The sequence below is a fragment of the Nesoenas mayeri genome (genome assembly GCF_963082525.1).
Source record: "Nesoenas mayeri genome assembly, chromosome: 4".
NCBI classification, from domain to species: domain Eukaryota; kingdom Metazoa; phylum Chordata; class Aves; order Columbiformes; family Columbidae; genus Nesoenas; species Nesoenas mayeri.
Genome location: NC_137540.1, coordinates 32,559,454 through 32,578,053, shown reverse-complemented (window position 1 = coordinate 32,578,053; position 18,600 = coordinate 32,559,454). Strand labels below are relative to the sequence as shown.

The 18,600-nt window shown below is 35.5% G+C and overlaps 1 protein-coding gene across 1 annotated transcript in view; it reads right to left on the bottom strand.

Moving 5' to 3' along the window:
* RBM46 (RNA binding motif protein 46) overlaps positions 1 to 18,388 on the bottom strand; it is a gene marked incomplete at both ends in the record, with an annotated part of 136,866 nt that extends 118,478 nt beyond the window's left edge. The window contains 4 exons of the mRNA XM_080343842.1: positions 8,026 to 8,042; positions 10,774 to 11,556; positions 13,158 to 13,415; positions 18,238 to 18,388. Of these exons, the coding sequence (XP_080199968.1) occupies positions 8,026 to 8,042; positions 10,774 to 11,556; positions 13,158 to 13,415; positions 18,238 to 18,388 (1,209 nt within the window). The remainder of the gene's footprint in view (positions 1 to 8,025; positions 8,043 to 10,773; positions 11,557 to 13,157; positions 13,416 to 18,237) is intronic.
* Positions 18,389 to 18,600: the final 212 nt, after the last annotated feature.

Sequence of the window (18,600 nt, the reverse complement as noted above, 5' to 3'; positions counted from 1 at the left end):
TGCCTTCTTTCTGAAGCACCACAGGTTTTAAAATGCAGAGTACAATCACTACAGTTTTATATACAAGCCAGTACTGTGCTCAGTGGTTATTACCCCGGATTATTCACCTCTTTCAACTCTAAAGCCTTATCTGGCACCTTAGTTAAAAGCAAGCATCACTGCATTCTCAAAATGTAAGACTGGTTTTGAAGGCTTCTTTTTGAAGTGTCCTGTACTTCTAGAAATTTCACCCACCTTCAAGCAGTATGCAATATTTTCTTTCAATTCATATGAGCGTGTATTTGCATTCTAGAGTTCTAAAAATTCCACCTGGTTCAAAATGGCTGTGTTGTTCAATTGTTCTATGGCTGTTGTTGACATCTTTTTGAGATAGAAAAGCTTCTTTTGAAGAAAAGGACTAGCCTTCCAAAAACTAAGCCCTTCGGCAGTAAAGGCCAAAGCTACATCAGTTGGATGGAAGATCATTTAAACAAAAATTAAGCTATTGTTGAGGTATACTTAGAGAATTCTTATCAATTAATGCTTCTGCATGGTAGTTTTGCAGTGCATGTACGCTTGGAGAAGGCCTGGCCTCATCCTGGTCCCATATGCCTGGTGCTATTCAGGCGGCTTGAGCCACCAATGCTTGTTGCCTCTCAGGCTCTGCCCCCTGAGGAGGTCAGGGGTGTTTGTTATTTCATTAGTAGTGAGGAGGGCAAGTGCTTTTACTCTTTCTGAATCTTAAGCTGAAGTGTTCAGCCACACATAATTGGAATGATCGCAAGTTGTGGTAACTCATAACAGTTTTGTTAGCATTGTGAAAAACTATGAGGGATGGAACTTGAAGTGACTGCTCTAAACCTTCCCTTTTCTTGGCCATTTTGGGGTCTACTAGGGCTCTCTCTGCCTGCAAGGCAGTTATATTTAAGACTGCTGGATCATTACTTGTTTACCTTCCTCTGCCTGTCCATTAAGTTGAACACTAAATAGCGTGAAGAGATGATGAACTGGTTATTCTTTGTTAAGCATAGCAACCCTCCTAAGAAATTCACTGAAAGAGAAGACTTGTAACAACTCATTTTTGGGGGGTTGCTTTTACCTCAAGACCACATGTTAGTGCATGTTATCCTACTGATGCCCAGCTGACTTGCTCTTTAATGGGAATTTCTTTTAAATAGGAAACAGTATTAATTTAATAGCTCTTGTTTGTGTTATTATATAGGATGCTAGCTCTTGGTGACAAACAGCCTTAGTTCCCCCCACCCCATCTACTGTTTTTTTCCCCAGGGGAAAAAAGAAAACAAACCACACCAAAACCACACACACACACAAAAACCCACAAAAACCCCACAAACAAACAAAATTAAAAAAAAAAAAAAACCAACAAATCAGAGTTGGAAGATAGAGGCCACTGCCCATAACACCCTTGCTCCATAACATGGGTTTTATCATCTGTCACCAACCACAAGGTAGTAATAATAATGTTTAAAAAGAAAAAAAAAAATGGGGGGGGGGGAGGCAGGGGTGAAAAAAGGAAGCCAATGAGAAAGGTAAGTGTAAGAATAAGGATCACCTTTTCTTATTTAGAGAAAGTTTTTAATGCAGTGGGTTAAGCTCAAAGGAACAAAGCTTTGTTTCACTGAAGTCAGTAACCTCTACTTTCAGAGGGACTTGTAGTTTCTACACCAACTATAGAACAGGATCATATATGGATTCACTTTTATGTTACACAATAGTACTGTAAAAAATATGAGACACCATGTTCTCCCTTTGTCACATTTTTAACAATTTTAAGAAGAAATACATGGTGGTGGTTTGGTTTTTGTTGGGTTTTTTTTGGGTTTTTTTTTTAAGGTTAATAAGCTCCAGTGAGACTCTTATAAACATGAAAAATATGCTTGCGATTTTGCACACTGATTAGAGATTTTTAATGATGTGTCCTAAATAAACTTCAAAAACCTGAACTACAGGTACTGAGTGCTACTGCTGCTTCAGCTGCTTATTCCTTACACCTTTGTTCTGATCTGCAAAACAAAGATGAAATTTTGAGAGTTGTATTTGGCTTACATCCACCCAGTACTCATTACACTCAAATGTTTGATCATGGTTTTGTACAGTCACACGTGTTGGGAATACTGAAAATAATTGCCAAGGTACATGCTTTTGTTAATAATGATGGGAGTTGCTAGTTTGTAACAAAACTACTTTTTGCACAAGACTGCTTTAAGATGGGAGCAGGGTTAGAAATCTGACCTAGAAGGATGTTAGACAGCTGACAAATACAATCCCACGGCTTTCTACAGTACTGGTCAGTACCTCCCTTTCGTTCACTGGGTAAGTCACCTCTCCTACAGGTATTCATTTTAATGCTATGCAATCTTTGTGCAGCTCATCACCCAGTTCCCTCCAGTAGCTAACAATGCCAATTCTACCTAGGTTTGGTTGGCTCAGGTTTTCATTAAAACTATTACAGAATATTGTCTTACCAAATCTTTCTTGCACATGCAAAAAGCCTACTGTGTTTTCAAGGTGTCACTAAAGATGTCTATATAAAAAACTTGCAATAAAAAAGCGAGTCTTAATCAAGACACCTGAAAAATAAAAATCAAGATCATTTCAATAGTCTGTAGACTAGAATTCTCAGGCTGCCACTTAGTTTAAACATGAAGTAAAGCAACCCCCTGTTCTTTCCTCCAAACAGTTTCTATGGAAATCATAACAGTTTAGCAACTGTCAAACGTGACAGACACTACTAAGCAAACTTGCATTTTATAAATGACTCTTCTTTTTTCAAGGTTTAACTAAGCCACCTAATTACCCCTTCTGCTTGCTCAGCAAAGCACCTGGACTGTAGCCCCTGGCCATATCTTGCTAGTAGAGAAAGCAAAGTAAATCCTGTAAAGTAAGTTTGTGAAGGTGCCATGTGTAAAATAAATATTTTCTTTTTACACACACCAAATACTAACAGCATAAATTTAATATAAATGTTAATTCAAGTACAGAAGTCAAACACATGATTTCAACATTAAAAATTACAACACTTAAAACAACTGCTATGTAGCTAATATTAAATGCAAATAAAATTAAACTGCTATAACTGCACCTAAATTAACACCAAAAAAGACAATTTAATATGCTGATGAAGTAGGTTAAACTAAAATATGTAATGGACCACAATAGTTGACTGCTTTTAAGGAAAAAATATTCAACTTTATATCTTTCCATTGCATTGTTTTCTGTCTACATAATATTCCATTTTGACAAACACTTTTCAGACACAACAGATTACAACCAATACTTGCATAGGTCAGGTTCTTAGATTCTTAACATATGCTACTTAGCCCATTCCTTGACCAGGAACTGAAACTATACCCCAAATTCAAAAAGAAGGATGATCTACTGTATTAGTTTCAGATTTTTAAAAAAAGAAAAAAAAGGCCTTTATTTTTTATCATACAATAAATAAGGCACTTTCCTGAGAAATGCTAAATAGTCACAATAAAAATAAAGATGTCTCACTCCAAATGAATTACATATACCCGATTTAAAAACTTGAAAACTATTTTCAGTTTAATGCTAAATGATGTTTTTAAGAAGAACATGACCTGATCAGAAAGTGAGCAAGCTGCTGTTCAACATGGCAACCATGGGCAAGAGGAAGTGCTGGTTACAACGGACAGCCTGGGTAAGAGTCAGGCCTCTGTGACCATGGATGCACACGTCCCAGCAGAAAGGTGCTAACAACGGAAAATGCAACTTAGTGAACTGTACATAAAAGTACACATAACTTGTACGTGTCAAGATGTTTTTGTTGCCCATTTTTGTCTCAAAGAATTATCTAAGGTATTGAACCTCTACGTTATCACTACAGCAAGATATCTCATGGAGCCTGATGGTATGTCGACATGAAGCCCCTCAAAATACCACTCCTCCATTCATGCAATGTTCTACCAGAAACAAAGATTTTATTGGACATGTTCTTCCTATAAGATTTTGCATCAGGTTACAGCAACAAATCTGAGGGTGGTATTTAAGTTTCATAGTATGCATGTTTATGTATGAAAAGGCAGGGTTGCCAGGGTGGTGAGTCTTCAGTGTTGCTTTTCTTTTTTTTTAAATGTTTGCTTAAGATGGATTAGTTACAACAGAAGCTGTAAAAATTCTGTGTGAAGCTCAAAATACAAGAGTAGGAATTGCAGCAAATTATTTCAACACTAAAAATAAGACACTGTTGTATAAACTACTACAGGTAATAAAAATCTTTTAAACAAATTATCTTTTCAAAACAAATTTAATCAAGCTAACCAAAACAATTTAACATTCAATGTCACTAATCTTTAACGTTAAATGTTTAATACACACGTGCTTTGAAGACTTATTCATCAATAAAACATGTAATGTGAATTTCCAGTAATTATGTATCACTGTGGTGTTTTTTTCTTTCATGGCAAAATCCAAAGCAACACATTCCAAACTTTTCTTCTTCAGGGCAATTCAAGCCAAATAGGGTGTGCAGTTGGCTGCAGAAAAAGAGGGGGAAGGAGGGAAAAAAGAGAGTTTTGATTTTAGCAAGCATACTACACTACCTATTCCAAGATGGACTTAACTATTAAAGAACCTAAGATAATGATGTAATGAAAGGATTTAGAGTCTTAGGCCAACGCTGTATTCTTCCCTTTCCTTTGCACCCCTAATACTAACTCAAATAATTACAAAATTATTTAGTCAACAATTCAAGCAACGTCACAAAGGACCTAGTAATAAAGATAAATGAAAAATGAGAACTTACACACCTCAGAGCTTTTTTTTCCTAAAAGCCTTATACTTTTAAAGAAACGCACATTCTTCAGTAATTAATGTATTTTATCAGTATATACATATTTTTAACCAAACTTTACAATAATGACCCTTTGTTTCACCCCCCACTGAACACAAAATAGTCATGAAGACAACTTCAATGTGCATAATAGATTCTGAGCTGTATTAATTTGTTACTTATACATATATACGTGTGTATATATATGTATATACATATGTATATAGCAACATTCATAATGCATCTTTAACACTTTACATTGGGGTGTACTATTAACCAAGTAACAAATTCTGCCAGCCACACTGCATAAACATGACCCAGCCTCACTATGGTCATCAATGGACTAGAAAAGGGCACTAAATCCAGTCCTGTTTTGAAGTGAATGACTGCACTGAAATCAGTCAAGTCATTTCATGGATGAACATAGTCCAACATTGTTGTATTTTTCTTACTGATTTTTCTCCAAGTTCTCCACTGGCCCAGATTTAGAAATTTATGTTCCCTGCCCATAAGCAGGAGCAACAGAAGAATAACTGCATCTTCAGGACTAATCCTGGGTGACTCAGATTAGAAGCTTCCAGCAATAAAGTTAACACTGAGCATGGATTTAATGTTATTTTCAAACTGCCTTATAAGCTTTTAAAAACCAGTCTCACAACACTCAGAGAAGACAGTAATCCCCATTTTAAAAAATGAAGGGGTCTCAGAAGTGACAGGCATCCACACTTAAATTCATCCATTATAGCGTATTTGAAAAAAAGAGCACATTTCCCCTTGTAGCATAAACTGCAGAAAGTTAAAAATAATATTTTTTGCAAATCAAAGGAGACGTTAGTCTCTTTCTTCTACATTAAACTACCTACCCAAAGAAATAGTTCAAGCCACCAGTCTAGTTAATGACTCCACTTCTGAACGTTAATTTAAACCCAAGATGGAAGTGCAAATAATACAGAAATTACTGAAAAATGACTTGGAGTCATTTTAGGAGTAAAAACCATAACACTCCTTTGTGCTGCGTAATCCATGTGAGCATCAGAGTAGGTGACCCATCAGCAGGCCTACAGCAGTAGAGCTATGCTCTCCTTCGAAACAAACAAACAAACTGGACAGAATATTTCTACAAGGCTCCTCAGAGGTGCATATGTGAGAAAATAATGTTGAGACCAACTTCTCTAACAAATAGCCCAAGCTCTGAGGGGGAAAAAGCCTGCACCAAACACGATCCTGGGAGGTTCACTCACCTCTATTATCCCACAGTGTTGCATTCAGGGACAGCAAAGTTCTATACGCTTGCTCAGGGGCTGTGATAAAAATGATTATGTGTAAGTCATCTGATAAATATTTAAGACTTTTAACTTCATACTGTTAAGGAACATCTGAGCCTTTTTAAAAATCACTAAACCATCCTCCCCCTGTCACAATCAGCACTTATCATCTGTATTTGCTAAACAAAGCCAGCAATTTCTGTATTTTTTTAAAACATCTTACATTTTGTACCTTGCTGTTGCTTGTTCCAACAGCAATATAGTTAATTTTGATAAAGCAAACCAAGGTAGTGTTGAAGTAAAGAAAAGCCTTACAACAAAATAGTAAAATAAAAACATTTCACTAGAACTGTGACACCCTTACGTTTAACATCCAAAATCTAGGACAGCAGTTACTGATATGTTTGTTCCAAGACCGAGACGCTGAGTACCGACTCTTGAACTAGTTTATGTAAGTTTTATCCTTGACTTGTAAATTGCTATGGCACGCAATATGTAAACAAGTGAACTCATACTAGTAAGATATAATGCTTGCCTCACCTGTTTCAGTACAGTTTACTATATACATTCTATGTGGTTTACATGCTAAGTTAATTACTAAAATGCATTTCATTGATTCAGAGATTTATCAGTATATTTTTCTTTTAAATACTTTCTCTTAAACATTTTAAAATACCCTCTTCTACCTAAACATTAATTTCTTAAATTGTGTCTTAGGGAGACACCACATAGAATAGCATGCGTGAGTGAACAAAAGAATACCCTGTTGTGGAACACATGCCTAAAACCTGGCAGATCCCTGAAACTGAGGAAACTTTACCAAAACTTTTCCCTTCTTCCCTATCACCCTTAAGTCAGACTCAGTAGGGAGAGAACTCGTCAACCTTTGCTACACACAGGGACTATAAGGGACTTAAGGACTATAAAGATGTTCTGACATCTTCTGGTATCTCCTTAAACCAGTGGAATTCCACCAGCAGTAAGAGAAAACAAACCAACCCACCGCACATTCTCAGAAGAATGTTCTGCTTTTTCAGGGTTAATATGTTTACTCTTACTAAAGGAAGGGAGGTGGAAGTTCTCCTACAATTCAGAGCACATCTATGCAACTTCAAGTTCTCATCTATTACTTCAAAGTCATCTGGATGACCCAGCTTGACTCCATAAGCTACAAAACTACATTACTGATGTAAAGCACCTGAATGAGAAGTAACACCTCCTATTTTGGGATTGAGTCTGCACCAATACTGCTTCTGGACCAGAGGTGGAATATAGAGATTGTGTTAATTAGCACAATAATTCAGTCTCCCAGTTGGAGCTACCTCACATCTAGATAGCCTCCAAGATAGGCAAGAAAAGGAAGACTTACATGTTTTTCTAACTGGGTACCACACGTAACAGGCAAGCACCATTTTGCAAAAAACACTAAGGTGGTGTGCAACTTCTAAAGACACAGACTTATTTGTGTTGGAATGAGATTCAAATTAATGGAAAAGGTACTAATTTCCCCTACAGGGCATTGAGGTTTTCCCCTATCCTGTTCTCTCTGCCTCCCTATTCACCTTCTGGAACTTCAACATGTAGCTCTGCTCCCCTTCTCACAATGGACATCCAGACATGTAATTTCCATATATTTAAACAAGCCTCAGTTTTTTCACTGGCTTGATCTGTTCATTATTTATCTAGTAACATTAAAATATAGTTTATTCATCTTTCAGTGAAATCATCGCTCTCTGAATTTTCTCCAAGCATCATATTCAAAATATTCAGGTGACACCAAGTGGTTAATTTTTGTACTGCTGTCCATTCAGGACTACTGTATTCAGTAACAATCAAGTATTCCGTTATGTAAAAGTAAATACAGAAATACATATCATCAAGAAAAAGCCAGAGTGTTTTGAGATTATTAATCATAATACTCTAATTTTAAGATTCTATCAAAGCAGCCTTTTCTGATTCACTTACCTTAGTCTGCTTATATGCTTAAAAAATAAAACAAAACAAAACAAAAACACAATCCATACACATAATCAAAAATCAAGTGGGCAAAAAAATTAAGTTTCCTGTAAGTTACTTACCAGGAGGAATTATTCCCTGTGTCATCTTTGTAAATGTGTGCTTATAGTAAGTTGCTTCCCAGAAGTAACACACTTGGACTTTTCTCAAAATCACTGCTACTTACAAAAACAAAACAAACCCACTCACAACACATGCATCCATGCAGCATCATTCAACATGCCAAGCCATACAACATTCTTCAGTGAGAAGGGATCCTCTGTCACATCTAGCATCTTTTTTTTAGCACCAGATGTTTCTTTCAGCACAGTGTATACATTAAGCTGGAACAAAACCAAGTCAAGGCTGAAATAAATCTGCTACAAACTGCATAAAAAAGAAAAAAATCTCACCACAGCCAAAGTACCAAGAGACTTCCAGAACAAGTGCTAAGCAGCAGTATTAGGAAGAGAAGGATGGAAGTACTGTTTTAACAGTTTCCTATAACATTTCCAATCCATGCAATAACATTTCCTATCTACCAAAACCAGAAAAGGTGAGGAAAAAAAAAAACAAACAGGTAAGAGAGGGGACCAGAAACGTACTTCCTAAAGCATTTCTTAGGCACAGAAGCAGTCATCACTAACAGAGGACTCCACTTAGTGTTTCAGTTACTATTTCTGGTTACGTTTCCCTGAAAATTTAGTTTCACTGGGCCAAACTTATTAACTAATATCATTTTAATAAACACTTATTTATCTGTCCTCATTTCTCCTCCTTCCATTCCTAAAGCAAAATCAAGCTTTAAATCTTGTGGGTGTAGTCCTGAGTCCTGTATGCCTGCACAGCTAATTGGAAAATGATCATTTGGCGTATTGTATGATCTCATTGTCCTTCTCTCCATAATTGCACTATACAGGATAACAAGTCTGATACCTCAGACACTAACTGGCCCACACACAATAGATACATTCCACAGAGAATGCCACTCCTTTCAAACCTGGAAGTCCATGGCTTAAGAAGGCAAATATTCTAAACTAGAACATGTAAAAACACCAAGGTCTGCTAATAAACTGAAATAACAGTTACTGAAGCACAACCTGTTGGAACTTCCTAGATACTGTAAGTAACTTGGAAAGAACTTGCCTACCACCACTCCAGAAACATAAAATACTCCATCCCAAACAACTCTGGCATAGCTCCAGTTCTGAAAAAAACCAAACCAAAACACATACACACACACAAAACCAAGAAACAACACACCTTTCTATACATCATTAGACAAGAAACTAGTTTTTGTTATCTGAACAAGCCTATTGTCTCCAACGTAATTCTTCACAGAAAGAAAAAAGAAAAAACATACAAATACACACCTCTGGCTCTAGGATTGATTAGAAACATTTTTTGTAATGATAGAAAAGTACTTACATGGTTCTACAAAAGACAAGCAAAAATTAATTTTACGATACTGATCTAATGCTGATAGAAACCATGCAATAAATACAAAAGAATGCTACTCAGCAAATTAGAGAAATTACATGATGGTTCACAATACTTGCCAAATTATAAAGATCAGTCCTATTTCATCTTCAAATACACCAGGATATAAAGACCAGAAAAAAGAGCTAACTAAGCAGAAGAGAAGCTGTTCAAAAGAGCAAGTGGAATAAATTATACAAAGCTTTGCCTGGAAGTATGAGATTTCAAAATCCTTGTAGTATGGCTCTGTAACAACATTCAAATCTGAGTACCAAAGAGAGTACCAAATCTGAGCCCAAATTCTGATTTCTCTGAGGATGAAGTCTGATGAGATGATGACTACAACTACTAATGAAACAACCTGGCACCATAAATCAGTTCTGTGTTCTGAATGTTGTGTGCTGAATGTTCTGAAAAATGCTGGGCAGGAAATACATGGCAAAAGTGTTACATTTTGTATTATTTATGTATTTCACTGTATGGGGCAACAGCAATAACATTGTCAAAACTGCAGTGATCTGTCATCTTAGTCACGAAAAGAACATGTTTTACCATTGCTTTTTTATAATATAAAAAAAATCCCTTATCTAGTAGTTGAATTCTAATATTAAGAAACGGAACATATATAAATCAAGTTGCTAGATTAGAAACTAATTAAGAATAATTGTATCCCTATTTTCTCCCATTTTCTAGCTAAAAAGAAGAACATTAAATGACAGCACTCTTTACCCAAAGATAATATATGTAAAGGCATGTAATAATACTCTGCTATAGCCTTTAGAGCATCTATAAAGAAGAATCAAAAAGGCTTCTGAAAACTATTTATTCGTCTCCCAAAACTATTTACTCACCTGAACATGGATCTACTGTTTCTGTTTTCCCTATTAATCATAAATCAAGAACACAGCCTTTCAAATACATTTTCAGCACCATAATGATCACACAAATGACCTTATAGCTAAGTCACTTAACATATTATCTGGTTCTTCCTTATAAATCATTACAGTAGATAGATGAAAGTAAAAATGACCCCAGCATTGCACTGACTACATGTTTACACAGTGTTTTTTTCAGTGCTCTTGCCTGATGGTCCACACTCAGGTGACTATATGAGAAACAATTCTGTAGACTATTTCATAAAGATACACACAGAAGCTGAGATATATACACAAACAACAATTTTAAAGTAAGTTTTCTAGCTTCAGTTCTTAAGAACTAATTGAAAGCATCTATGCTTACCTAGATGCAGAAGTGTGAACTGTGCTGCCAATTCCTTTGCACCTTCTACTGTTGTACAAAGTTTGTCCGGCATGAAGTAACTCTGGGAACTGTCTGCAATACTAGGAATAAACACCTTGTACACCAGGAGTATTTTCCCATCCTGACTTGTGGTTGAATACAAGTAGTATTCTGGTGGTGCCCAGTTATTTTTATTGCAAAAATAATCCAGATGCATTGCTGCAGAACTGAAGTGACTGGATTTTAAAGAATACACACTAATTGGAGTAAGCTTTATTCCTGGAAAAAACTGGTATGTACATCTTTCTATTTCAGGAGGGCCTGGACTGTGCTGACCATTAAGACGAACCGAAAGATTTGCTGGTTTCCCTATGGATTTTTGATGACCATCTTCTTTGTTAGGAAACCCTAAGAGATTTTCAGAACCAGGACTTATCTGACCGTTGAAGTGTTGCTTCCAAGTACTTTCTTTGTTAACTGGCTTTGCCAGTGTTACTTCAATACTAGCTCCATCAATGCACTTTCCATTCATTACAGACATCGCAGCAACTGCATCTTCTCGGTGGAAAAAATGAACAAAAGCATAGTCTCTCAGCTTCTTTACACGTTCAACTACTCCTGGCTTGAACTTGTTGAATTCAGCTTTAATTGTTTCTTCTGTAGTAGACATCATTAAATTTCTAACATATAATACTTTAACTCTCTGCATTGTCTCTTCATCAACTTCTTTCTCTGGGTCTGCCCAGTCTACTTGAATAGTATGACCCCAGAGCTGGAATGTTCCTACAGCAAAGAAGCATTATACCAATAAGAAATGTGCAGAGGAAAACAATTCTTATCAACTATCTCTAGAAAAAGCAAACATGATGCATGCCACATGAAAGGGTCTTTTTTTGTTGCCTGCATCTACTTTAAGCAAAATATGTGAAATATTACTACTTGAAATTATTAAGGAAAGTAAGAATCTGCAAAAATTCAAAATGTTCTATCTGTACCCTTTGGGTTCATAAAGCACCATAAGCTGTGAAAACAGAGACTTTGTGATTCCGAAACATGTATATACACACATATATAAAGCAATCATAACCAACCTATTATTTCACTACCTAGTAAACACAGCATCTTTGATAACATCACCACCTCAAAACATAAGGTGAGTACCTGTAAAAAGTCATCTATATGTCTACACACTAGCACAAGCCTTACTCTATGTTGCAGCAGACACCAAAACCATAAATTTAAAAACCAAATCAAAACAACAAAGCACCTTGTTATCATTTCAAGCCAACATTTTGACTATTACACAACTAGTTTATTTTACATTCAGTGACCTGGCCACGCTACTCCCATTACTTTGCAAGGCCTACGTAAATCTTAGGTAACACTCCTCCTTTACACTGTGTCGGCGATTAGCTCAAGACTTGCCTAAATCTTAGCCTTAATGCAGGGAGTTTTATCTTTCATTTCAGCAAGACCAATGCTGTATGATCTGTTTTAATTACTATGCTTCTCCAACTATATTGTTTCATTTCCTCCCTATTCATTTTCTCTTCCAGAATTTACCTTTTTAAGTGTACTTTTACCTTTTGCCTTCTCTTTTGGTATATTTAATCCCCTCTATTTTCTCTCAAAAGGTATAAAATAAGGTACAAAGAAAAAGTCATCTTCTACTTGTTAAACTCTTAAAATTATTTTCTAGTAGAAAATTAAAGACCTACCTTCAAATATTTTAAAAATATGAAACATCAATGATAACACTCATGACGCTCAAAGAAAATACAGGACACATTCCAAGTATTGCATTTTTTAAGCTCAGCTTTTAAGAAAATTCACATGCAAATGAAAACTGAATGTGTGCCCAAAGAAAAACATAACTTGGTGTAAATTAGAGAAACTTGTGTTTATAAAACAGATGTCTGCTCTTTCATTCTCAGAAAGGTTTAAATTATTGCTTCTTAAAAAAAAAAAAAACAACACCCAAAACCAAACAAAAACCCCACCCAAAACCAAACAAACAAAACCTACCACACCCATAAAACCCAACCCCAACTCATAACCCCAAGAAAAAAAATAAAATCCTCCCTTAAAAAAAACAGGGATGATCCACCATTCCAACCCCGCAAAATGGAGACATTCTCCTCTCCAAAACTCCATTTAATTACAAATAGGTTTACCTGGGATAAGCCGCCTTCTAGCCATCGCAGCTGCTCTGTGAGATTCATATTCTACAAATGCAAAGCCACGATTTTTGGTTTTGTCAGTGGCATTTGGATAAACAATGACATCCACCACTCCTTCTGTAACTTTTTTCATTTCATTTAGTATTTCATCTTTCTTCTTTTCTTTTGGAATTGCTCCAATAAAGAGTCTGCAGTTGTCCAGACTTACGCAGACACCAATAAATTTCCCTGGACGAATTTCATAATTATTCAGAAATTTGATGGCCAGCTGGGCTTCCTCTTTAGTAGTGTACATCACAAAAGCATAGCCTCGATTCTCACCACTGAATTCCATCATCAGTCTGAACTCATAGATCTTCCCAGCTCTCTCGAAAACAGGAACTAATTCATCTTCATACATATCTCGAGGAATCTTACCCACAAAAACTTCACATCCACGAGGTGGTGGAGGACCTTCCCAACCTTAAAATAAAGTGTCCAACAACAATTTGAGTACAAATGTCAGACAGACACACTTTCCCCCCCATAATTTGGATGTAGGAGTTATTTGTTTTTACTCTCAATTAAATCCACTATTTAATTCTCATTTTTGTTATGTATACATTTAAAATGACACAAGCACGCATTTTGTATTTCTTTTAATTCCATCTTCTGTTTCTTTCTCTGGAATCTGTACAACAACCCACTACTGAACCTGGTATTATTTAAAACATTGGTAGGCTTGCTATAAGTTACACATTTCAATACTTTTCTGCCCCTTAAAATTGTATGTCAGTTATTAATACGACTGATAGGTGCTAACTGAGAAAGAACTTAAGCTGTATTTTCTACTCTAACATTTTAAAGTTGCAAATGTTTGTCTATACTTCTTGCCCATATTTTAAGAAATTTTGGTCAGGGTTCCCAGTACAGTTTTTATTTTTCCTTGACATAATTCATTTGTTTGGGCTTTGGTTTTGTTTTGCTTTTTGGTTTTGGGAGAGGTTTTTTGTGGGTTTTTTTTTCTTTTTTTTTGTTTTGTTTTGGGTTTTTTTTTTTAATTAGACAAACAAATCACACTGAAGTTTCAAAGGCAGACAGTCAAATCATCACTAACCGCTTTTTCTAAAGCTTTGACAAGCAAGGTTCTCTGCAAGAAAGAACGCAAGTACAAAACTGGTCAAAAAAAACCCACAAAATGTGGTAAGCAAGTAGTAATATGAAATAAAAAGCATAAAGGGGCAAGATGAAAAAAATTACTGCTGACAAGTTAAAATAAGAAGTTAATTAAACATTTTACTTTGGCTTGAAGTTCAGAATAAATTATATTTAGGTGATTTTGTAACTAACTTTTTTTTTCCCTTCATGTAATATCAAAGAGCGCATAATTTATGAATTATTTTTTTTAACAAAATTGGGAAATTTTTCCCTTCTCACGTAATAAATTTTCATCTATGTGCTGTACACTAAGAACCACATGCAACACAGGAAAGCTACCAAGGCATCAGAATTGACATGCATTTGTAGCCACACTGCCATGGCTGATCTAGGAAAAAGTATGGGTCTGTTCCACATAACATTTATTATTTTCAGCTTTATAAACATTTATGACCACTTCAACTGAGGTCTGACTGGATGCAGCAAGTGAGGCAGTTTCCAAGTTAGTACTGCCATCACTCACAAACACCAGTCAGTTGCCCACATAAAAAAAGCATAAACAAACAGTACACCATTTAGGAGCTCCAAAGACAAAAGCAACTGCACACCTTAATCAAGAAAAAAAGGAGGCTATTCTTGATTGTGTATGGAAGTCATTAAATTAAATAACAATGTTCTCGTTTATTAACTAGACAAACATTAACTACCATCCTCAGCCTGATAACTGATTAAACAGTGATTCTCAGCAAGTAAAAGCCATCTACCATTCAAAAAACCCGCCTTCTAATTTTAAAGCTACAATACTCAGCCTTACAGCACATTACTGCCAACCTGGAGTAAATTATTATTCCTGATTTAGAGAAAGCCTGGTCTGTGCCACATTTGCCAATAAGCAGCATGTATTTGACAGAGTAAACATGAAGTAGTTCACCAAAAGCACCATTCCTCAAGCAGTTACCAACTGACCAGAGAGTTTCCTTGACTAGATATTCAATCAATCACTGGACGATTATGGGATTCATTTTTTTGCAGCAGTTCAAGTAATCAAACTTCAATCAATGTTACAGTTATAATCCTCTCACTGTTAGTAAGATCTGTGCTGTCTCAAATTTTCTTCCATGTCATTCTAATGACTTGCATACCTAATGACATCATTATGTCATCAGCAATCTAAGCAAATGACCCAAACAAAGCAATGAAATATCACTTTTTTTTCTTTTAAACACTCTACAGATACATTTTCAATGAGTGGCATAATCTGAACAAGATCTGTGCTGCTGCCAACTGAGGTTGAAAAATAGTATCATTTTTAGGGTAATTTTGAGCTAAATCAGCTTCTTGCTCTGGACACCTGCCAGTCTGATAAACAAGATGGTAGCAAAAAACCAGAGCTGACAGTGAAACCTTCTCTTTTGGCAGCAACACAAGCTTATAGAAACCACAACTTAAACAAGTAACATTCACAATGAAACTCTTCATTTACAAACAGTGATTGTAATTTCTTACAAACCATCTCAAACATTCAAGTCTCAGCTGGCCTAGAAAACCATACATAGCAACTCAAGGTAATTTCCAGCCTAGGTAAGTATAAAAGATTTAAAGGAGAGATATATAATTAATGTCAATGAACAGATTCAGGGAAGATACACCTTGTCAAACACATCTACTTTCAGAAAATATTAACAATCTTAATTAATAAAAGTAACTTTGCCAAACAAATACACTTAAAACTGCTTAATGTTCTAATTAAAAATCATAATTGTAAAGTTAAAAAAAAAAAGTATTAAATACCTTAAAAACAGGCTGAGCCCTCAGAACATAGTCAGCAATGCCCTGCAGTTCTTTTGTCAGTGCGATTTTCAAAATAATTATACAGGGCTCCATTTGCCTTTTTTATATAGGCTAGTAAAAATATGTATGTAATTTTAGACAGGAAAACCTTCCAAAGAGAAATAATTTGGATACATCTGTATCTTAAGCTACATATAGCAATGAGCAATACAGTTCATCCTTACGAGCATGACTTATACATATACAGAATCACAGGCCACAAGTGAGAAGGAACTGAAAGAGTAGCACAAAGATTCCTCCCTCTTTCTGCTTGTGTAAGTGCATAACCTGACTCAAAAAGAAGAGTTCCTGTAATTCATGTGATACAACAAGGACTAATGGCAAAATTCTTGAACATTGATGATGCCAGTGATGACAATGGGAAAACTATTCAAAGTAAAATAAGTACTTCATAAAGATTTAAGGCACTTGATTAATTTCATCAGAATAACAAGAAATGTTAAGATAAATGTAACTGACACAGCATTATTGCAGGGAATAACTGGCACTAGTTGTTTTATCAATAAAACTTTAAAATACCTATTTCAGACTAAAAGCCCAAATGCAGCAGGAGAGATGCTAACCATTTTAACAAGCTAAGTATAGGAGTAGATAATCCCACCTTTTAGAGTTCTCAAAATCAAAACCCAATACTTTTCTGAAAATGTGTCTTAACCAAAGACAACAAGCTCAACATAATAAATGAGCTGAATGTAAATGTTTAAGATACACAGAAGTTCAAACTAAATGATCTAGAAGCCACTCATTTTCTTAACCTGTGTTAACTCTTGCATAAGGGAATAATGATATCAAAATATAATTAGGAAAAATAAAATCTACAGAACTACTTCTCCTATGTCTTCACTCAAAACAATAACAAATGCAATCATTTGTGATTTATTGATTTATCTCGCAAACTTTCAGCCTTTGCAGCACAAGATAAACCCCTTAGTTTCCAATTTTCATATAAGCATTCATTAAAGTTGAATGATCTTGCAAAACCTTCAAATAAAAATACCCTTTATCAGTACTACTTAAAATTAAGAGTAATTTCAATCTATTTCAGAAAGCAAATCAAAAGTGGTGAACAAAGGCTTTTCCTTGTGCTACCTATGTTACTCATTTTCTCTTAACTAAATCTCCAGCACCAGTTTCATTGAAAGTATTTTATCAGGGGATAGGGCTATTTCAAGAGATTTATTATTTTTAAGTTACTTAATCACAGTATCAGACATGTTTTTGAAATAGCATTTAATACACAAGAAAAAATTAAGTCTTCCAATGCAGTAAGATCCTGAAAATCCGATACCGCTGTTTCCAAATTGCAAAGTACATACTCCATATACTGCAGGACTTAGTTCTACATTTTTTGTCACTTACTTTAGTGGAAATATAATTTAGCATACAGAAAAACGTTTTAGTAACAAAGTTTGTCTTCACTGCAGCATTAACTTTCCAGTTCAAGGGTGTAAGTCTCCCATTTGTACCATGACAATGAATCCCAAACCACTATAAATTAACCAAGGAGATGAAAATGTAGTTTTTTATAGCATCAGTACAATCTCACTTATTCTCTAGGACTTTTATCAACTGTTATTTTTTATTTACACATGGATACATACTCAACAATTTCTGTTTTCTAGTGTATTAAGTGAAAGAGCAAGAACACACGAACAATAAACTCTGTGTGTACTTCACTGTTAAAAACACATCCAAAGAATGATAAAAGTGCCAGAAGATCAGCATTTATCATTTTTTCTTCTCAGAATGAAGGTTGGGGTGGGGTTAATCTTAGACATGAAGAACAGATTAGTCAACTCTGAAAACAAAATTAATTAGATTACCTTCACTGATGCTACCTCAGAGAACAGAGGTTTGTAAAAAACTAATGCTTTGGCCAATGCAGGTGATAAGACAAGAAGTAAAGCAGGGTATGCCTGCTATCACCAACTTGTTTGTCCCTTCTGTGCCACTAAACATATTCAAGCATGTTCTCAGTCATATGGAACACACTCGGTATTTCCAACTCCACATTTATTTTGCTGTCAGCTTTAGCTGTTTCTAAAGCTGTGATTTCTTAAATCCACCAAGAGCTAATGTTCAACATAGTCTAGCACAAGAAACCTTAAACTGCTTGGAACTGTAAAACATATGAGGATCCTGGTATATGTTTGGTTTCTTACAGTCTTTCCTTAAGTATCTGCTACTAGTCACTGTCAAGATATGGGACATGAGGCAACACAAATTTTCAGTCTGATTCAGTATAGTTCTACTTACAGAAAATAAACTACAAATTAATAATCTGAAAAGTGCTTACCTGGTGGAGGGCCACCAAATTTTCTTTGCCCATTTTCTTGAACCAAGCTGTACCCAGTCTTCTCCATCAGGGCCAGTAAAGCAGCTTCATTCTGAGTGCCACTTCGGATTTTGCCACATCCATTTGCTGCACCTTTATTTTCCTCATGCATATCTGCAATAGCTTCAACATAACATTGCAAATATTTCAATTCAGATCATTCTAAGTTGTTGTAAGTATACATAAGCTACAACTGTAGTTTGTTCTTTAATGTCCCTTATGTTTTTAGCTTGCTTTGTCCTCAGGATCAGGCTACAATAAATAATGTCCTGAAATCTCAGCAGTTTATTTTTTCCCAGAAAAACAGTTAAAACCAGCTTCAAT